This window comes from Salmo trutta, chromosome 6, assembly GCF_901001165.1.
Source record: "Salmo trutta chromosome 6, fSalTru1.1, whole genome shotgun sequence".
NCBI classification, from domain to species: domain Eukaryota; kingdom Metazoa; phylum Chordata; class Actinopteri; order Salmoniformes; family Salmonidae; genus Salmo; species Salmo trutta.
The window spans coordinates 18,337,695-18,358,307 of NC_042962.1; the positions used below are offsets into that span (position 1 = coordinate 18,337,695).

The following is a 20,613-nucleotide window of genomic DNA, read 5'->3' on the forward strand; positions in this document are numbered from 1 at the left end:
ATAACAGCACTTACAGTTGACTGGGGCAGCTCTAGCAGGGCAGAAGTTTGACGAACTGACTTGTTGGAAAGGTGGTATCCTATGACGTGTCACGTTGAAAGTCACTGAGCTCTTCAGTAAGGCCATCCTACTGCCAATGTTTGTATATGGACATTACATGGCTGTGTGCTCAAGTGGGCACATTTGTTATACTGTATAACGCAACAGTTTTTGTGACAAAACCATCAGTTGAGTTGAAAATACAATGGAAACCCTTTTAACTTGCATTAGGCCTCAGTTATTTCTATGTGTACTACGTCATCACGTAAAGCCTTTTGTCCACAAAAAGTCAGTTTGATGGAAACATCTCTGGTGGAAAATGTGCATATTGTTTTACACCGATTCTTAAATGTTCACATGAAAATCTGTCGCAAATTGGATGGAAACCTAGCTACTGATCGTCAGTCAATTAGCCAAGTCAGCTAAAAAAAAAGAAATTGTGAGTACGCTGACCCGCGAGCAACTGCGGCCCCTCATGATGAGATCAGAATTTTTTTGTGGCCCCGACCCCCATCCCTGACACACAGGATTTGGATACGTACTGAGGTTACAGAGGCTTATCTGGCTCTGCCAGAGGATCAGTACCACAAGTGAGATTACCAAAGTTTCTATATCTAGTTGAATTTAGGCCAAAGGGGCACCAAGGGCCAGATATAAGACAGACTTCATGTCAACATGTTTCCTGTTAGGATTTCAAATCGAAAATATATAGACTAACTCCATAAACACAACTGCTGAGTGCTTAACTCAAAGCACCCTTGCCGTAACCCAAAGCACCCACCAATGTATCTGGCGTGGAGAAGACGTCTTGGACGTGTCTGGCCGGTTGCTTGTTCCTCTTCCTCATGGTCAGGGTGTAGTTGTCCACACGCTTCTTCACCATGGCTGCCTGCGAGCGCGTCAGCGTGGAGAGCAGCGCCTCTGCAGGCCCCTCCCCCAACTCCCCCGACACCAATGTGGACAGACCCGCCTCCTGCAGCCACGCCTCCTCAAGCTCGGCCTCTGGAATGTGGAGGAAGAATAATTTAGACAAATCAGTATATAGTATTGATCAGAATCTACATTTGTAACCATCTCTATGGTTTTTCTGTTGAATGCCCGAATGAATACAACCCTGGTTGGTACAGACCATCCATGCTGCCCCTCTCCAGCAGGTCCTCGTGGGCCCGCTCGCCATCCTCCTCGATGTTTTTCACCTCGCTCCAGTAGTCCTCCATGGAGTCCTGGGAGTCCTGTGACGCTGGGCGCTCCAGCAAGCTGGAGGGAGAAGAGAGTCTGGCCCCCCTGGAACTCATCCTGCCTAGTAGGCCTATCTCCTGGTACTGCACCTTCCTGGGGTGGGAAAGGAGAAGAGGGGGAGGTCAGTTAGTCAATAGGCTGGTATTGGTGACCCATTTATACGGAACAAAAATATAAAACGCAACATACAACAATTTCAGTGATTTTACTGAGTTATAGTTCATATAAGGAAATCAGTCAATTGAAATAAATTCATTAGGCCCTAATCTATGGATTTCACATGACTGGGCAGGTGCGCAGCCATGGTGGGCCTGGGAGGGCATAGGCCTACCCACTTAGGAGCCAGGCACACCCACTGGGGTGCCAGACACACCCACAGGGGAGCCTGGCCAGCCAATCAGAATTAGTTTTTCCCACAAAAGGGCTTTATTGCAGACAGAAATACTCCTCAGTTTCATCAGCTGTCTGGGTGGCTGGTCTCAGATTATACCGCTGGTGAAGAAGCCGGATGTGGAGGTTCTGGGCTGGCGTGGTTACACGTGGTCTGTGGTTGTGAGGCCGGTTGAACATACTGCCAAATTTTCTGAAAGGATGGCTTATGGTAGAGAAATTAACATTCAATACCCTGGCAACAGCCCTGGTGGACATCCCTGCAGTCAGCATGCCAATTGGACGCTCCCTCAAAACTTGAGACATCTGTGGCATTATGTTGTGTGACAAAACTGCACATTTTAGAGTGGCCTTTTATTGTCCCCATCACTGCCTTGTATAACTGCTTTAATTAGCTGCTGCCTTGGCTAATGGGGATCCATAATAAAGACAAATAAAAACACAAGGTGCACCTGTGTAATGATCATGCTGTTTAATCAGCTTCTTGATATGCCACACCTGCCAGGTATATGGATTATCTTGGCAAAGGAGAAATGCTCACTAGAACGAATGTAAACAAATTAGTGCACAACATTTTAGAGATTAAAGTGTGAATATTTTTTTTTTTATCCAGCGCTTTTTCACAGTTAAACCAACTCTAAATAAAGGATGAATAAATGTGAACAAATAAATGTATGATTATGTCACACAGTTACTCCACATCATGAATCTTTCTAGCGCATGAATTATAGTTCATACAGGCTTGTAAAGCCTGTATGAATGCTTTATGAAGCCTTCATAAGATACACTCCAAACAAAGTGGGACCTAGACCATCTAACAAGCACACTTGTCACAATGATCAATTATTATATCTTTTTTTTAATTGAACCTTTATTTAACTAGGCAAGTCAGTTAAGAACAAATTCTTATTTACAATGACGGCCGAGGAACAGTGGGTTAACTGCCTTGTTCAGGGGCAGAACGACAGATGTTTAACCTTGTCAGCTCAGAGATTCGATCCACCAACCTTTCAGTTACTGGCCCAATGCTCTAACCACTAGGCTACAAGTCACTTTAATGAATATCAAAATCAAAAGGAGAAATGCAAGTTGCGGATGGCGTTCCTATAGCCTGTGTATGAACACAAATGAGGGTGCCTGCATGTACGAGCATGCAGGCTGTGTGCACACGTGTGATCACTCCTTGACATAAACAACCCCGTACATCATATGGAACCCATTCGCACTCCGAGAGCCATATCTTTCCCGCAGGTCTGTCTGGTTCTCATTACAACCCCCTAATTATAGAGGGGCATGGTCACATCACAGACCCTTTCATTTCAGATAGGCAGAGTTATGAGTGGTCAGGAGAGCAGCACCTTGATGTGGCCTGTCGGCCCTGTTACCCGGTATAGCTGGCCCCCTGTCTGGTGGGGTCTGATCTGATGGGCCAGGACAATGCTGGGATAGGGGGTTCCTGGTCCAAATAATAATAGGATGGGAAACGACTATGGAAGAGTACTGAGGGCAGTGTCACACAGACAGACAGTCAAACACACACGCACACACACACACCCTTATTATCTCCACCTCCACAACTGGAGGAGGGACATGAATAGGAGGCGAGGAGGAGGTTCAAGGGGTCTTCCCCAGGCCTCGCAGTTGTTTCCTACTCTCTAGTCAGCATGGAAAACCTTCCCAATTTCATTAAAATATGTAAATTGTATTTGCTACTTTGCTGCACAATGGACAATGTTGTTTGCAAGAACACAAAGAGCCACAAATACATCAGTGTTCAGGGAAAACTACCCATGCTGGTTTTGTACTCAAATATTGTGAGTGTGAGTGTGCGTGTGTTTGCGTGCGCCAGAAAGCTGGCCCTGGCCTCACTTAGGGGGATATTATTGATTAGAGTGGTGCATGCTGGGGGTCCGGATGGAGCTTTCAGAGAGGAACTTTGTTTTAATGGGCTTTTGTTCCCCTGGGTGCCCCTCTACCTCACACTCATGATGTTATCACATGAGATTTCAAGGAATAACAAACACTGCTCGTTGAACATCTCATGTTAAAATCATGGGCATTAATATGGAGTTGGTCCCCCCTTTGCTGTTATAACAGCCTCCACTCTTCTGGGAAGGATTTCCACTAGTTGTTGGAATATTGCTGCGGGGACTTGCTTCCATTCAGCCACAAGAGCTTTAATGAAGTCGGGCACTGATCTTGGGCGATTAGGTCTGGCTCGTAGTCGCAGTTCCAATTCATTCCGAAAGTGTTCGATGGGGTTGAGGTCAGGGCTCTGTGCAGGCCCGTCAAGTTCTTCCACACTGATCTTGACAAACCATTTCTGTATGGAACTTGCTTTGTGCATTAGGGAATTGTCATGCTGAAACAGGAAAGGGCCTTCCCCAAACGTTGGACGCACAGAATCGTCTAGAATGTCATTGTATGCTGGAGCATTAAGCCTGAAACATGAAAAACAGCCTCAGACCATTATTCGTCCTCCACCAAACTTCACAGTTGGCACTATGCATTGGGACAGGTAGCGTTCTCCTGGCATCTGCCAAACCCAGATTCGTCTGTCAGACTGCCAGATGTTGAAGGGTGATACTTCACTCCAGCGAATGCATTTCCACTGCTCCAGAGTCCAATTGTGGTGAGCTTTACACCACTTCAGCCGACGCTTGACTTTGTGCATGGTGAACTTAGGCTTGTGTGCGGCTGCTCGGCCATGGAAACCCATTTCATGAAGCTCCCGACGAACAATTCTTGTGCTGACGTTGCGTGTAGAGGCAGTGAGTGTTCCAAGTAAAGCACTCGGCGGTCCCATTATGTGAGCTTGTGTGGCCTACTACTTCGTAGCTGTACTAGCAGGGCAGAAATTTGACGGACTGACTTGCTGGAAAGGTGGCATCCTATGACGTTGCCACGTTGAAAGTCACTGAACTCTTCAGTGGGCCATTCTGCTGTCAATGTTTGTCTATGGCGATTGCATAGCCATGTGCTAGGATTCCATGTGAGCAGAATAAAATAAAAATTCATTGGGTGTGCCAGGTGTAGGGCTGGTCTATTGACATGTAGAAATATGCTGTACTTGTTGAAGAGCAGGTTCAGATGCTATACCTCATCTGCACACTTTCACCCCAATCAATGGGACTAGTGTGTGTGTGTGTGTGTGTGTGTGTGTGTGTGTGTGTGTGTGTGTGTGACTGAGTGTTCCTTGTTAATTCCTCATTTTAAACAAGATCTATTCTTGATAAGCATCTGGCTTTATGAGGCGCAGCCATACAGGCTGAAGGAAGGATTCAGATCTGTGATTGGCATCAGTACAAGGCCTCTGTTCACCCTCCAATGCCTTCTGACTGTGAGCCATTTACACCCATCGGTGGACGGAACCACAACAAATCTTCACCCTACACTGCCTGTGAACAACAGGGTATTTTATCTAGCTAGATCACCTGCTATGATGCTGGCACGTAAGGTAATATAAAAAGGTCAGGACCTGTATTTACACTGCGTCTCAGAGTAGCAGTGCTGATCAAGGATAAGGGCCTCTGACTCCTCTCTGTCCATTAATCTTATGAGCTTACAGATAAAAAAATGTAAACTGATTCTAGATCAGCACTCATACTCTGAGACACTTTGTGAATATAGGAAAATCTAAAGTCAATAGCAGACCCACTACAAAGTCACATTGGTTGATCCACAGAGTGGTTCATCTCCAGTCTTCAAAACATCAATAAACACATCTGGTTAAAGCCCATAATTAAAGAAGCCTTATAATGCTCAAATAGAGAAGTATGAGATCAGTAAAGGTATGTATGACACAGACACACAGTCCTTGGCAGCCATTTCCCTTTAGGTCATGTTAAGGAGGTTTTGTAAAGAAATTCAAGTTCATGAGTAAGAGTTTTAGACAGAGATATTCCTAACTAAGGTGCAAGTAATGTACTGTAGCGAGAGGATGACTGGGTGGTAGCCTAGTAGTTAAGAGATTGGCACAGTAACCTAAAGGTTGCTGGTTCGAATCCCTGATCTGACTAAGTGAAATATGTCCATGTGCCCTTGAGCAAGGCACTTAACTCTAATTGCTCTGGATAAGAGCATCTGCTAAAATGACTGAACAATGTGACTACAGTTCCACTACTGTCAATTCAGAGACATTGAACTTAGTACAACCCCTTCAGGTGGTAAGATATAATACACATTTTAAAAAAATTGCTCTGAAATATCTCTGCCCCTCATAAAAATCAAACATTCATACAAATACCAAAATGCAAGCTAAGAAGTCGTAATCTAAGACCACTGGTTATAAAGTAACGAATGTTCAATGGAAATACCTTCGTGAGTACAATAAGTAACCACCCACACCACATACAGTTAATGTTCCACTTCACAACAATTAATAGGTGAGAACACACACAAACATACACAACGAGTGTATTTCAGAGGTTGAAAGGGCAGATTACCTTTCAGTTCTTCATCCAGCTGAAGAGAAGAGCGAGTGAACTCTCGAGAGGTGCCTGCATGTAGTATATAAACAAAGCTGTTTGAAGCCAGTTAGAGAGAGAGACACACAACTCAATCTCAGAATATCCTCCAATGGACTGAGAGTCTTTGTGGAACACAAGCTCATCTCCCTCACCCCCCCCTTTCTCTTCCTCCAGCCGTCACTCTGCGGGAGGCACAAGTTTTCAGAGTCCAGCTTTCTCCCCTCCTCCTCCTCCTCCCCTCACTCCACCAGTCTCTTTCTAATCCTCCTCCTCTTTTTCACCCGTTCCCTTCTCCCTTTCCCCTGTACTGCTCCCTCTCGACACATTCACTGGTTACCATTCATCTTCTCTGCTTTCATCTTTATAGGTCATTACATGCCCACCGTGTTAACACCTCTCCCTCTCTTTTTGACAAGAGAGAGAGCGAGAGAGAGAGAGAAAATGGCAGTTGTGGTACATTTTAGAAATGGGCCTTTTTAAGGGCAAACCTAACCCATAATGAGTCTAATTAGGTCCCGTGTGGCTCAGTTGGTAGAGCATGGTGTTTGCAACGCCAGGGTTGTGGGTTCGATTCCCACGGGGGACCAGTACGGAGAAAAGAATTTATGAAATGTATGCATTCACTACTGTAAGTCGTTCTGGATAAGAGCGTCTGCTAAATGACTAAAATGTAAATGTAATTAGGAATAGCACTCACAATACTATTGTAATTTATTTATAAGATCTCTGTAAATACACTAATTAGTTTATACAGTTCGACTACTCATACTACAAATGCAGAGCCCACTTAAATGAGAAAATCAGGGAATACCAAAAACTTCAATTACATTAACATTGTTACACTCAGATGTCTTTTCATAAGTGAATAACTTGCAAAAAGCTCTGCTCTAAACAAGAATTTCATTTAAATATCTTCAAAATGTTTTGAAAAACATCCCTTTGGGATGAGTTCCTGTAGAGAAATGTGGTTCAGAAATGCTGACGCTTCAAAGTCATTCAAATCAGAGAGAAAATATAATATTTCATATTTCTTTAACGACCAAAGCAGAAATTTCAGCTCCAGGAAATCAGATTGGAGCACAGGCCCCCCAACATTGTATGTAGGTCAACGGTGACGAAAAGACTAAACTGGAAACATGTGGAGCTGGTCTGGGCTCGATGGAGAGAAAGCAGAGAGTAGAGAGTAGACAGAAAGAGAGAGGGCACGAAGGTCTGTAATCGGAGTAGAAAGCTCAGGGACCCTCCAATCATCACCTAATTCCTCAAAGAATGTTAACACCAGGGCCAAAGAGCCAAGTCTGCAATCCAACAACAATACCCCCAAAAAGCATAACCATTTACATGTGTTTGGCCTCACTCACTGCATCTTTAAACATGTCAGACCAACAAAACTGCTCTCCTGTCTAGCCAATATCCTTGCCCCACTGCTGAAAGGTTAAGTATTGGAAGTGTGCCATCAAAATCTGCCAGAGCTACTCCCTCTCTCTTCTTCCTAAGTTGATAATCAGCTAAAACCTTTTTCCATCTCTCTTATTGATTAAATTGTCCATACACTTTTAGGATAGATGAAATCAAAAGCACATGCGTGCCAAATTGCTGACCTTAGGACATGTGTCTAAAATGTAGACTGATTGTTTATTTCCTCTTAAACTTTGAAGCTGTGCAAATAATATCAACACGTGTTGGCCTTAAATCAGTTTAGAGGTTGAAACTAAAAGCCTACTTTTCCTTAATTAGTCCTCTGGCTGCTAGGGGCTAAAACATCTGGCTTTCCAGAAATAAACTCAAGAGGTCTGGTACATATGGTCCAACTCAGCTTATCGTACATCTACCAGTTTTGTAGGATAACGCTTAAACCCAACCAACAACAACTGCTATCAATCATTTACTCAACCAGCTATAGGCCTTCTCTGTCTATTTCTTCAACAGTCCCTTCAGTGACATAAAAAAGACACAGGGACTGTCCATTTCCAACACACCTGGTCAGAGTGGGGCTAGATTACTAATTTCCGCCCCCACCTCAGCAGCAGATGCACACAAGAGGCCCTTGTTACTGGCTAGTGAAGAGCAAGAGCCTTAGGGCCAATTCTTCTACTGCCGGACACACAGCAAGTCTAGTCTAGCGCCGCAGGCCAGGAGCCACTCTATTTAGTCTGCAGACCCTCTCAAACCTCTCTCAGATCCCACAGATCTGCCTGTGGACATTATGGCCTTAAAATAAGCGAGACACACACACACACACACACACACACACACACACACACTAAAGATGGGCTGTGTCAGCACATAGAGCGCTCCTCTTCAGTAAAGGGCTGGTTTAAAAGCAGGGGCATTAACAGCATGCTACATCCTCAAACAACAGATCAATAGGAACAAGGCTGTAATGGCTGCCTCTCACTGATTAACACACTTGATTGGGAATGTATAGGTTCCTTGAGTGGTGTGTGTGGGCGGGTGGGGGTTTGTATGTGTGAGTGAGGAGCGGAAGATAACCAGTCACATCAGTAATGTTTTATAAGTTATAGGGGAATGTTTTGGGTCTCTAAGGGTCATTAGTTAGATAATGGATCTGAACTCAGGACCTGGTCAGTGCTCAAATGCTGGTCATGACATAAGTGATCGTCATCATAAGTCAGGCTGTCTAACAGTGGCTGCCCATGACTAATGTCTACTCTATGGCTCTTCTTAATAGTCATTCGTCATCTTGTGTTGTGTCCACTTTTGTCCAGAAATCGTGTTGGGACACAGACAGCCAAATATTCTCATGTATTGCGGGTTGAATTCACGTCCTCCTCCCCCAACACAATCTCTATTGTTGATAAGCCTAGCGCTACGTCACTGTCAAGTTTGCTGTTTAAATTGAAAATGGCCGTTAATAATATTGGAAAATGGACGCTCATCCTTCTTCATCGAAGTAGCAACGGTCAACTGAAATTGTTAAAAGGTTTAAAAAACTATTCGGTAACACGACATCCAGTGTCATAAAAAGTTACGACATGGTCATAACCATGTCATAACAGCTGACAACCTGTCATAATATGGTCATAACCATGTCATAACAGCTGACAACCTGTCATAATATGGTCATAACCATGTCATAACAGCTGACAACCTGTCACGACATGGTCATAACCATGTCATAACAGCTGACAACCTGTCACAATATGGTCATAACCATGTCATAACAGCTGACAACCTGTCACAATATGGTCATAACCATGTCATAACAGCTGACAACCTGTCATAATATGGTCATAACCATGTCATAACAGCTGACAACCTGTCATAATATGGTCATAACCATGTCATAACAGCTGACAACCTGTCATAATATGGTCATAACCATGTCATAACAGCTGACAACCTGTCATAATATGGTCATAACCATGTCATAACAGCTGACAACCTGTCATAATATGGTCATAACCATGTCATAACAGCTGACAACCTGTCATAACATGGTCATAACCATGTCATAACAGCTGACAACCTGTCATAATATGGTCATAACCATGTCATAACAGCTGACAACCTGTCATAATATGGTCATAACCATGTCATAACAGCTGACAACCTGTCATAATATGGTCATAACCATGTCATAACAGCTGACAACCTGTCACGACATGGTCATAACCATGTCATAACAGCTGACAACCTGTCACAATATGGTCATAACCATGTCATAACAGCTGACAACCTGTCATAATATGGTCATAACCATGTCATAACAGCTGACAACCTGTCACGACATGGTCATAACCATGTCATAACAGCTGACAACCTGTCACGACATGGTCATAACCATGTCATAACAGCTGACAACCTGTCATAATATGGTCATAACCATGTCATAACAGCTGACAACCTGTCATAATATGGTCATAACCATGTCATAACAGCTGACAACCTGTCATAATATGGTCATAACCATGTCATAACAGCTGACAACCTGTCATAATATGGTCATAACCATGTCATAACAGCTGACAACCTGTCATAATATGGTCATAACCCATATATTTCCACCCGTTGTGAAATTATATTGTGTTATTTTATGGCTGGTTATGACACCTACATAACAGTGTCACAACCCACATTTATTCAAATGGTTTTTTTCCCTGCTAAGAAGTTTCCCTTCGTTTGAAAGTTTGTTTCTGAAATTGTAAAGAATTCATTACAACAACAATCATGTTTTTTCATCATATTTCAAATCAATTGTATAAAATACACTTTATGACAATCCTGTGTCACTTTATTTGGACTAAGACAAATACACTTTATGACACTGTCAAGAAGTATTATGACCATCATGATCATATAAGCCACTTAGGCCTGTCACGTACATGCCCTTATGCCAGTCATCAGTCACAAAGAGGGTGCCTTGTCCTGCTCCTGCATTCATCAGCAACAGAGTATTGGCTGGGTCTCCATGTCTGACATCAATGTGCGTAATTACACTGATCATTTAACATGGTCAATTTTTTTTAAAATAAATCATATTTAAAAACACACACACAGACTAACCTGTACCCCCGCTCATTGACTTGGTACCAGTACCCCCTGTATATAGCCTCGTTGTTATTTTATTGTTACTTTTCATTTTATTTTTTACTTTGGTTTATTTAGTAAATGTTTTTTAACTCTAATACTTAAAATGCATTTTTGGTTAAGGGCTTGTAAGTAAGCATTTCACTGTCAGGTGTTGTATTCAGCACGTGACAAATACAATTTGATTTGATTTAAAAAGGGCTTCAACCACCAAAAACTTGCTCCGTCTCTAGGCCTACCTACGCTGTCACGTTCTCTTGCATAATTCAACAAGTGTGTCAAGAGAAGGATAACCATGCGATATAAAATCAAAATGCTTGGCTCTAAATTAAACCTTAACATTGTGAGATCAGACATAATATCACTATAATCCGAGGGTTCATTTTCGGTAGTTGCTGTCATTACAGCACATATAATTTGTAAACATTTTAAATGTATTAAATCAAAATTGCACAAATATTAACACCCTTAAAAATAAAGTTATTGGATCTTTCTTCTCTTTTTTGTGATGTAACTGTCGAGACGGTGCGTTAAATCCCAGACGAAGCTGTAGGGTTCTTATAGATGCAACGGAAAGCCAATGTTTTCCATTGAGTCCATTTCAGCCATTACCAGAGTGTGATTGACAGGTCATTACAAACGGTTCCGCGATCGTTACGTTAACGGGAAAAAACGACTGGCACAAACAAGAGTGGGAAAGAGCAAAATGAAAGCAATCAATCCAGCGAGATTTAAGTGACAAGTGGATTTTGCTCCCCTCAAAACAGGAAATAGATGGCTGAAAAGGAGAGGATCCTCAGGTGGGTGGGGAATGCGTGTTGCTAATCAAATGACCTTTTCCTCTATTGTCAAAGCCGCTAGTTACATTACAAACACAGCCTGTAACATCACAAGATGAATTAAGTTAATTGGAAAGGGAAAGCAGCGAATTTTGGGTGTGTTATTATTCATGGTATTGAGGGCCATTGTGAGAAACAGGCTACCTTGATAATGTTTCAGGGGGAACTTGACTGCAGCAGCAGCAGATACATCCTGTTTGGCCTGTAAAGATAGCCGTAGTATGGTATGTGTAATCATTACCAAATGGTCAAAGTGTTATCTAATACCGCTTGTAGAAAACATATCTATCTAAACTAGAGATTTAGTGGTATTGGACTGTAAACTCCTGCCCTGTTGACAAATCAAAACAAAACTGGTGAATGAAAATAAAAAGTGAAGTCTTTGAGAAACCACTGAAATGTGCCCATAATACAATGAACCATAGACTAAAGTAAAAAACAACCTTAAGAGAACATTTCCCTAATGAAAATGTGACATTGTTAATGGGTTGAGAAGTAAACATTCACTTCCCAGTTTCAAGCCATAGACATTTCTCTTGTGGGCAGAGGAGTGGCTGTGGACCATATTGAGTAAATTTGTTTCTATCAAGTTAGGCTACAGGAGCTATTTTAACCTAACCAAGTGCATTCAGTAGAACAAAACAGACTTTAGAGAGTTTAGAAAATGTGATAACAGTTGAATCTAACTCAATTTACATAATCAAGCCAACAGGTTAAATATACAGTGCCTTCAGAAAGTATTTATACCCATGACTTATCACATTTTGTTGTGTTACAGCCTGAATTCAAAACGTATCAAATATCATTTTTTGCCCCTCACCCATCTACACACCATACCCCGTTGGTTGTTGATCATTGCTAGACAGCCATTTTTAAGTCTTGCCATAGTTTTATTATTTAACCTCTCTAGTACATGTGGGACGAACTCGTCCCACCTACGTAACAGCCACTGAAATCCAGTGGCGCGATTTTTGAATCGTTAGAAATGCTATAACTTCAATTTCTCAAACATATGACTATTTCACAGCTATTTAAAGACAAGAATCTCGTTAATCTAACCCCACTGTCCGATTTCAAAAAGGCTTTACAACAAAAGCAAAACATTAGATTATGTCAGCAGAGTACCCAGCCAGAAATAATCACACAGCCATTTTTCAAGCTAGCATATCATGTCACATAAACCCAAACCACAGCTAAATGCAGCACTAACCTTTTATAATCTTCATCAGATGACACACCTAGGACATTGTGTTATACAATACATGCATGTCTGTTCAATCAAGTTCATATTTATATCAAAAACCAGCTTTTTACATTAGCATGTGACGTTCAGAAAAAGCATAACCACCGCAAACTTCCGGTGAATTTACTAACAGTTTGCTAAATTACTCACGATAAACGTTCACAAAAAGCATAACAATTATTTTAAGAATTATAGATACATTACCCCTCTATGCACTCGATATGTCCGATTTTAAAATAGCTTTTCGGATGAAGCACATTTTGCAATAATGTAAGTACATAGCCCGGCATTACAGGGCTAGCTATTTAGATACCCACCCAGGTCAGCATCCACCAAAATCACATTTCCTATAAGAAAGATGTTCTTACCTTGCTTGTTCTTCATCAGAATACACTGCCAGGACTTCTACTTCAATAACAAATGTTGGTTTGGTCCCAAATAATCCATCGTTATGTTCCAACAGCGACGTTTTGTTCGTGAGTTCTAGAATGCTTTTTCGCGGTGTCGCGCATGGCGCATTGGCGTGTCAAAAATGTCTAAATATTCCATTACCGTACTTCGAAGCATGTCAACCGCTGTTTAAAACCAATTTTTATGCCATTTATGTCATAGAGAAGTGTTAATATTCCGACCGGGAGTATGCATTGAGCCTAAACAGCCGAATAAAATTTCTCCTCAGAAGCGACTCATGCACGCGCATCATTGAAAGGTCCTCCGAGCATCCACTTACAAAAGGCGATAATATATTTCAACCTGAGGTTCCCTCGTAAACCTTCAGTTATTTCGCGGGCTCTGAGAGCCTATTGGAGCCCTGGGAATTGTCACGTTACAGCTAAGATCCTTACTTTTCAATAAAAAGAGGTAAGACGCACGACTCCTTGTCAGACAGGGTACTTCCTGCTTGAAGCCTTGTCAGGTTTTTGCCTGCCATAGGAGTTCTGTTATACTCACAGACACCATTCAAACAGTTTTAGAAAATTCAGAGTGTTTTCTATCCAAACCTGAACAATAATATGCATATTCTAGCTTCTGAGTTGGTGTAGGAGGCCGTTAAAAATGGGAACATATTTTTTCCAAAATTCTCAATACTGCCCCCTACCCCAAACAGGTTAAAATCAGCTTGAAAATCTAACACAGTAGACCATTCCATTCTTGTGGGCCAGCTAAGGAGTATTGGTGTCTCTGAGGGGTCTTTGGCCTGGTTTGCTAACTACCTCAAATAGTGCGGGGTATAAAGTCAGAAAATCTGCTGTCTCAGCCACTGCCAGTAACCAAGGGGGTACCCCAAGGCTCAACCCTAGGCCCCACGCTCTTCTCAATTTACATCAACAACATAGCTCAGGCAGTAGGAAGCTCTCTCATCCATGTACTGTATATGCAGATGATACAGTCTTATACTCAACTGGCCCCTCCACGGATTTTGTGTTAAATGCTCTACAACAAAGCTTTCTTAGTGTCCAACAAGCTTTCTCTACCCTTAACCTTGTTCAGAATACCTCCAAAACAAAGGTCATGTGGTTTGGTAAGAAGAATGCCCCTCTGTCCACAGGTGTGATTACTACATCTGAGGGTTTAGAGCTTGAGGTAGTCACCTCATACAAGTACTTGGGAGTATGGCTAGACGGTACACTGTCCTTCTCTCAGCGCATATCAAAGCTGCAGGCTAAAGTTAAATCTAGACTTGGTTTCCTCTCTCGTAATTGCTCCTCTTTCACCCCAGCTGCCAAACTAACCCTGATTCAGATGACCATCCTACCCATGCTAGATTACGGAGACATAATTTATAGATCGGCAGGTAAGGGTGCTCTCAAGTGGCTAGATGTTCTTTACCATTCGGTCATCAGATTTGCCACCAATGCTCCTTATAGGACACATCACTGCACTCTATACTCCTCTGTAAAACTGGTCATCTCTGTATAACTGTCGCAAGACCCACTGGTTGATGCTTATTTATAAAACCCTCTTAGGCCTCACTCCCCCCTATCTAAGATGTCTACTGCAACACTCATCCTCCACATACAACACCCGTTCTGTCCCCGCAGGAGACCGTTTGGTAGGACGTCATTGTAAATAAGAATTTGTTCTTATCTGAATTTCCAAGTTAATAAAAGGTTAAATAAATTGAAAATGTATGTGTGGGGTACAGAGATGAGTTAGTCGTAAAAAAATGTTTTAAACACTTCTATTGCACACAGAGTGAGTCCATGCAACTTGTTAAGCACATGTTTTACTCCTGAACTTATTTAGGCTTGCCATAACAAAGGGGTTGAATACTTATCGACTCAAGACCTTAAAGCTTTTAATTTCTAATTAATGAAAAATATTGAAAGTTAAAACATTACCCCATAATGTCAAAGTGGAATTTTGTGTGCAGGCCAATGACACAAAATCTCAATTAAACCATTTCAAATTCAAGCTCGAACACAACAAAATGTGGAAAAAGTCAAGGGGTGTGAATACTTTTTGAAGGCACTGTAAGGGGTTAAATAAAACCTGGAATGACATTGCACTCCAGGTTTGAGTATTTTACGGTGACGCTTCGCCATTGTTACAACATTCCTAGTTTTAAGAAGCTTCAGCTGTTTTCTGGGGTGCACAGGTGACCATCTGTAACCCAAAACAGATTCAGAACATCAAATTAGGCTTGAGAGGCACTTTTGTAGTCTCTTTTACATAAATACACTTTCACCATGAGAGCTGTCTGCTGTTTTGGTCAGCCTTGCATGTCCATCCCGATCTCTTACAGAATGCACTGCACAAATAATGCTGACTAAATCTAGGCAACATGCAGTAACAGATTACAGTGTGTGTGTGTGTGTGTATGTGCGTGCGAGTCTGCTATCATCAACTGCATAGTGATTATTTCCCTTTCAAATTCACACCTCCTGCCGTGCTATGCAAAGCAGTTCTTGTGGGAAGAGGCAGCGCAACAAGGGTGAAACTGTCACACACACACACACACACACACACCAGCAGTATCTTTTCGTACTTTAAAGAAATAATCAAATCAAGCGATATGATCCAAGTACTCTTGTGATTGGAAGATCGTCTCTACATTGAGACTGTTGTCAAGAGCAATGTTATGACTTCAGGGGCTGTTTATAGCCAGAAAGGTCCGAGCTACAGTAAAAACACACAACTCTCCATTTAGAAATTAGTCTAGGTACAAAGTATCCGTTAATCTCACAAAATCACAGTTTACTTACTCTCCTTTTTTCATTTGTATAACAGACATTCCTATCATACTGTAACATAAGTCTTTTAACTCATCCTTTTAAAAACAACACGTTTCTGAATACAGACATGGGAGGAAGGATTGCATAGTCTGTCATTTACGTGCTGCATATACATTTTAAAACAATAAATCCACCATTGCAAATAAACAATTCTCCACCTGATAAATCAACCACTCACCCTCAACTGTTTACAGAGTCGCTGTTAAGTGTCCAACTTCTTCCCCTTATTATAGACACTGTTGATATTATACAGTAGCCGTGTACGTTACAGGGGAACATGAGTGCCTGTTTACATGTTCAAAGTCCCTCAGGTGTAGAAATAAAGAAATTGAGAGGATCAGAATCTTTCTATAGTCCAGTCCAAGACTGCTCAGGTACAGTCTAAAGTCAGCTGTTATGGTCTAGATAGCTCAGTCCACTGGAAGCTGATGACTGCCTGAAACTCGGCCAGAACGCACAGGTATACTCTGTATATCGCTCAGTCCTACCTGAGAATAGAGTAGTGGAATGTGGACAGGCAACATTGTCAAAACGGCAACGGAGGAAGTCACTCTTCCTGTCAGTCATCTGAGTCATTTCATTTTGGTGAAGTAATCGTTGTCCTATTTCATGTGTTTGAAGGCTGCTATTTCGGTCCGACGTCTTCACCATAGGTAGGTGGTTTCAATTCCACTATGTCAACACCGAGTGAGTCAGTTTGAGAAGTACTTGAATAGTGTACTTTGTTTCGGTCATCATAAGGGGTAAAGTTCAAATACGGCAGTTTCAGTGACCACACACACAATTCAGTTCATTCACGCGTACCCACATTCTTGTTTTCGATAATCCCTTTGTGCACATGTTGAACTATAGACCCTTTTTTCCATTATTGCTTTCTTGAAACCCGTCATTGAAGGCTACATCCTGCAAGTTATGAGTGCCTTGAGGGGATGTGTTCACTCACTAGGTAATAAAGCACTGAGCGGAATGTCAGAAACAATGCGCCACACTTGACTGCTATTCACAGACTTTAACCAGTCAATCAAAGTGCATGTCCCTTTACCATGTTATTTTTTCAATTTCTACAAAGCATGTACTTCTAATTCATTTTAATCACGGGGGCATGTCAGAAATGATGAAATGTGCAGATAGTAATAGCAAATGATAGAAACTCTCATTGGGTTTTTCTGATCCATTTAGTCAGGCAGAAGAACAACTTCCTCAGGCTTGTCACTGTAGTTCCATGTCACGTTGCCTGAATGAAAAACACGGCAGGTCATTTCCATGTTAACACTAGCGGTTCTGGGGGGGGGGGGGGGGAGGGGGGGCAGTGCCCGTGTGACAACAATTTTGGACCCCCTTGTGGCCCCCCTAAATGTGGAATATGAAATCATTTTTACATAACTAATTTTTGCTATTGTTCTTTTTTTACATCCGTTATTAGACACAAAATGCAAATAAGTTGTTGAATGATTATGAACATGGTCTTTTGCCTGCTAATGCCTGCAATGCAGTGAAGAAAACGATATGACAACAATAACGTCTAATGTAACTGGCCCCTCTAACAGTACAACTGGCCCCAGCTTGGCCCCCCTGTTGAAATGGTCTAGAACCACCCCTGCATGTTAAATGATCTATGAGCACCAATGTGAAGTTTATAGGAGCATATCGAATGTCAAATGAAAGCTAAGAGTCTATATTTTTGGGAAATAAAGGAAGTCAGTATAGAACAAGAAGGCCCGCACACTGCGGTGAATTGGGAGCTTTAACAGTGTGCAAGCCTTCATGTTCTATTCTTTATTAGCCCAGCACCTATGTTTTAAGGATGGGCGTATGACCACAAACTTTTTTATAAATGAAGGAACTCAACCATCCTAAAATTGGGTCTAAGCAAAGGCTTTGATTTTTGGTCACATACATGGAAAATGGGGCTTAAATAGCTACTAGAAAAAATATTTTAAGACAATTATGTTGAAGGCCCTTGACAACAAATATCAACATGTATATTTCGTTTTGCAGAAATGATTTGCATTCTGTAAGAAGTCTTGTCTTGTTATTCTATTACCAAAAACCCACATATTGTTTTTAAAATATTTTTTATTTCTCTACCTAATGAGCGTCGGATTATGAAAGTTCACATAATTAACAAGTAAATGTAGACCTACCAATTAGTTTTTACTGATAACAATTTTGTTTATGTGATTAAAGCGCATCCCCTTGGCTTGGGAAAGAGGGAAGTAAGGATTTATCTACAATGTAGTTTTATACATTTTTATGACTTGCAAACCTGCTGTAAAATGAATAAGAGTTCTGGCGAAATTAGGAGAGGAGGACAGGTCGTTATTATTTCTTGGTTTGCCAGTATATATGGGGATGATTTCTGTATTTTGAAAGTTACATATCTTAAAAACTTGGATTGCTGACAAGCAAAACATTTTCGGACCATGTCAACAATGGACTAAGGAAATAAATACAAAAATATAATTTTATGGAGGAGTTTTCCTTTAAGATCTAATAATGGTTATTGGAGATGGACTCTGAGGGATTGAGAGAGGGGAGCTGGGAGGGCATCAGACAATTCCCTGAAGTACACTAGATGACTGCTCGTCAAACAAAGCATGAGCTGGCGCACACCCAGAGAAAATTATTTAGTGTAGAGGTTCTGACTAACGGTGAATAAACTGTAAGTTATAAAAATATAGAGTCGCACACCTGCTCGTCGAACACCTCATTCCAAAATCATGGGCATTATTATGGAGTTGGTCTCCCCTTTGCTGCTATAACAGCCTCCACTCTTCCGGGAAGGCTTTCCACTAGATGTTAGAACATAGATGTGGGTACTTGCTTCCATTCAGCCTCAAGAGCATTGGTGAGGTCTGGTGATTTGGCCTGGCTTGCAGTCAGTGTTTCAATATAGCCTAAAGGTGAAACGGGTTGAGGTCAGGGCTCTGTGCAGGCCAGTGAAGTTCTTCCACACCGACCTCGACAAATCATTTCTGTATGAACCTTGCTTTGTGCACTGGGGCATTGTCATGCAAAACAATCTGGGCTAGACAATCTGGACCCTCGCTTTCTAAAATTATCAGCCGAAATTGTTGCAACCGCTATTACTAGCCTGTTCGACCTCTCTTTCGTATCGTCTGAGATCGCCAAAGATTGGAAAGCTGCCGCAGTCATCCCCCTCTTCAAAGGGGGAGACACTCTAGACCCAAACTGCTACAGACCTATATCTATCCTACCCTGCCTTTCTAAGGTCTTCGAAAGCCAAGTTAACAAAACAGATCACCGACCATTTCAAATCCCACCATACCTTCTCCGCTATGCAATCTGGTTTCCGAGCTGGTCATGGGTGCACCTCAGCCACGCTCAAGGTACTAAACAATATCATAACCGGCATCGATAAGAGACAATACTGTGCTGCCGTATTCATTGACCTGGCCAAGGCTTTCGACTCTGTCAATCACCACATTCTTATCGGTAGACTCAATAGCCTTGGTTTCTCAAATGACTGGTTCACCAACTACTTCTCAGATAGAGTTCAGTGTGTCAAATCGGAGGGCCTGTTGTCCGGACCTCTGGCAGTCTCTATGGGGGTGTCACAGGGTTAAATTCTCGGCCGACTCTTTTGTCTGTATACATCAATGATGTCGCTCTTGCTGGTGATTCTCTGATCCACCTCTATGCAGATGACACCATTCTGAATACATCTCGCCCTTCTTTGGACGCTGTTACCTAACCTCCAGACGAGCTCAATGCCATACAACTCTCCTTCCGTGGCTTCCAACTGCTCTTAAATGCAAGTAAAACTAAATGCATGCTCTTCAACCGATCGCTGCCCGCACCTGCCCGCTGGTCCAGCATCACTGCTCTGGACAGTTCTGACTTAGGTATTTGTAGTTGTCCACATATTCTAGGTGTCTGGTTAGACTGTAAACTCTCCTTCCAGACTCACATTAAGCATCTCCAATCCAAAATTAAATCCATAATCGTCTTCCAATTTCGCAACAAAGCGTGCTTCAACTCATGCTGCAAAACATACCCTCATAATAGTTGTGCACCGAGGCCTCCCACTCTTTCTATTCTGGTTATAGCCAGTTTGCGCTGTTATGTGAAGGGAGTAGTACACAGAGTTGTATGAGATCTTCAGTTTCTCGCATGGAACAGCCTTCATTTCTCAGAACAAGAATAAACTGACGAGTTTCAGAAGAAAGTCCTTTATTTCTGGCCATTTTGAGCCTGTAATCAAACCCACAAATGCTGATGTTCCAGATACTCAACTAGTCTAAAGAAAGACAGTTTTATTGATTCTTTAAATCAGCACAACAGTTTTAAGCTGTGCTAACATAATTGCAAAAGGATTTTCTTATGATCAATTAACATTTTAAAATGTTAAACTTGGATTAGCTAACAAAAGGTGCCATTGGAACACAGGAGTGATGGTTGCTGATAATGGGCCTCTGTACGCCTTTGTAGATATTCCATAAAAAATCTGCTGTTTCCAGCTACAATTGTTCATGTTGTAAATGACTATGTCTACACTATATTTCTGATCAATTTGATGTAATTTTTATTGGCTTTTTTTTGTTGCTTTTCTGGCTCTAACAATTTCATATACCTTTGACTATTGG

The 20,613-nt window shown here is 41.8% G+C and overlaps 1 protein-coding gene across 3 annotated transcripts in view; it reads right to left on the bottom strand.

The window, feature by feature from the left end:
* The window catches only part of LOC115195567 (rho GTPase-activating protein 18), a 46,859-nt gene that overhangs the window by 18,231 nt on the left and 8,015 nt on the right, over window positions 1-20,613 (bottom strand). Inside the window, exons 1-3 of one of the 3 annotated variants that reach the window (XM_029755552.1) lie at window positions 16,185-16,751; window positions 1,169-1,371; window positions 821-1,041 (exon numbers count right to left, since the gene is read on the bottom strand). In XM_029755552.1, coding sequence (XP_029611412.1) covers window positions 821-1,041; window positions 1,169-1,334 — 387 coding nt within the window. In that variant the 5' untranslated portion in view covers window positions 1,335-1,371; window positions 16,185-16,751. Of the gene's footprint in view, window positions 1-820; window positions 1,042-1,168; window positions 1,372-6,113; window positions 6,322-16,184; window positions 16,752-20,613 lie in introns of those variants that run through there. The other 2 variants (XM_029755551.1, XM_029755550.1) reach the window with 2 other exon arrangements.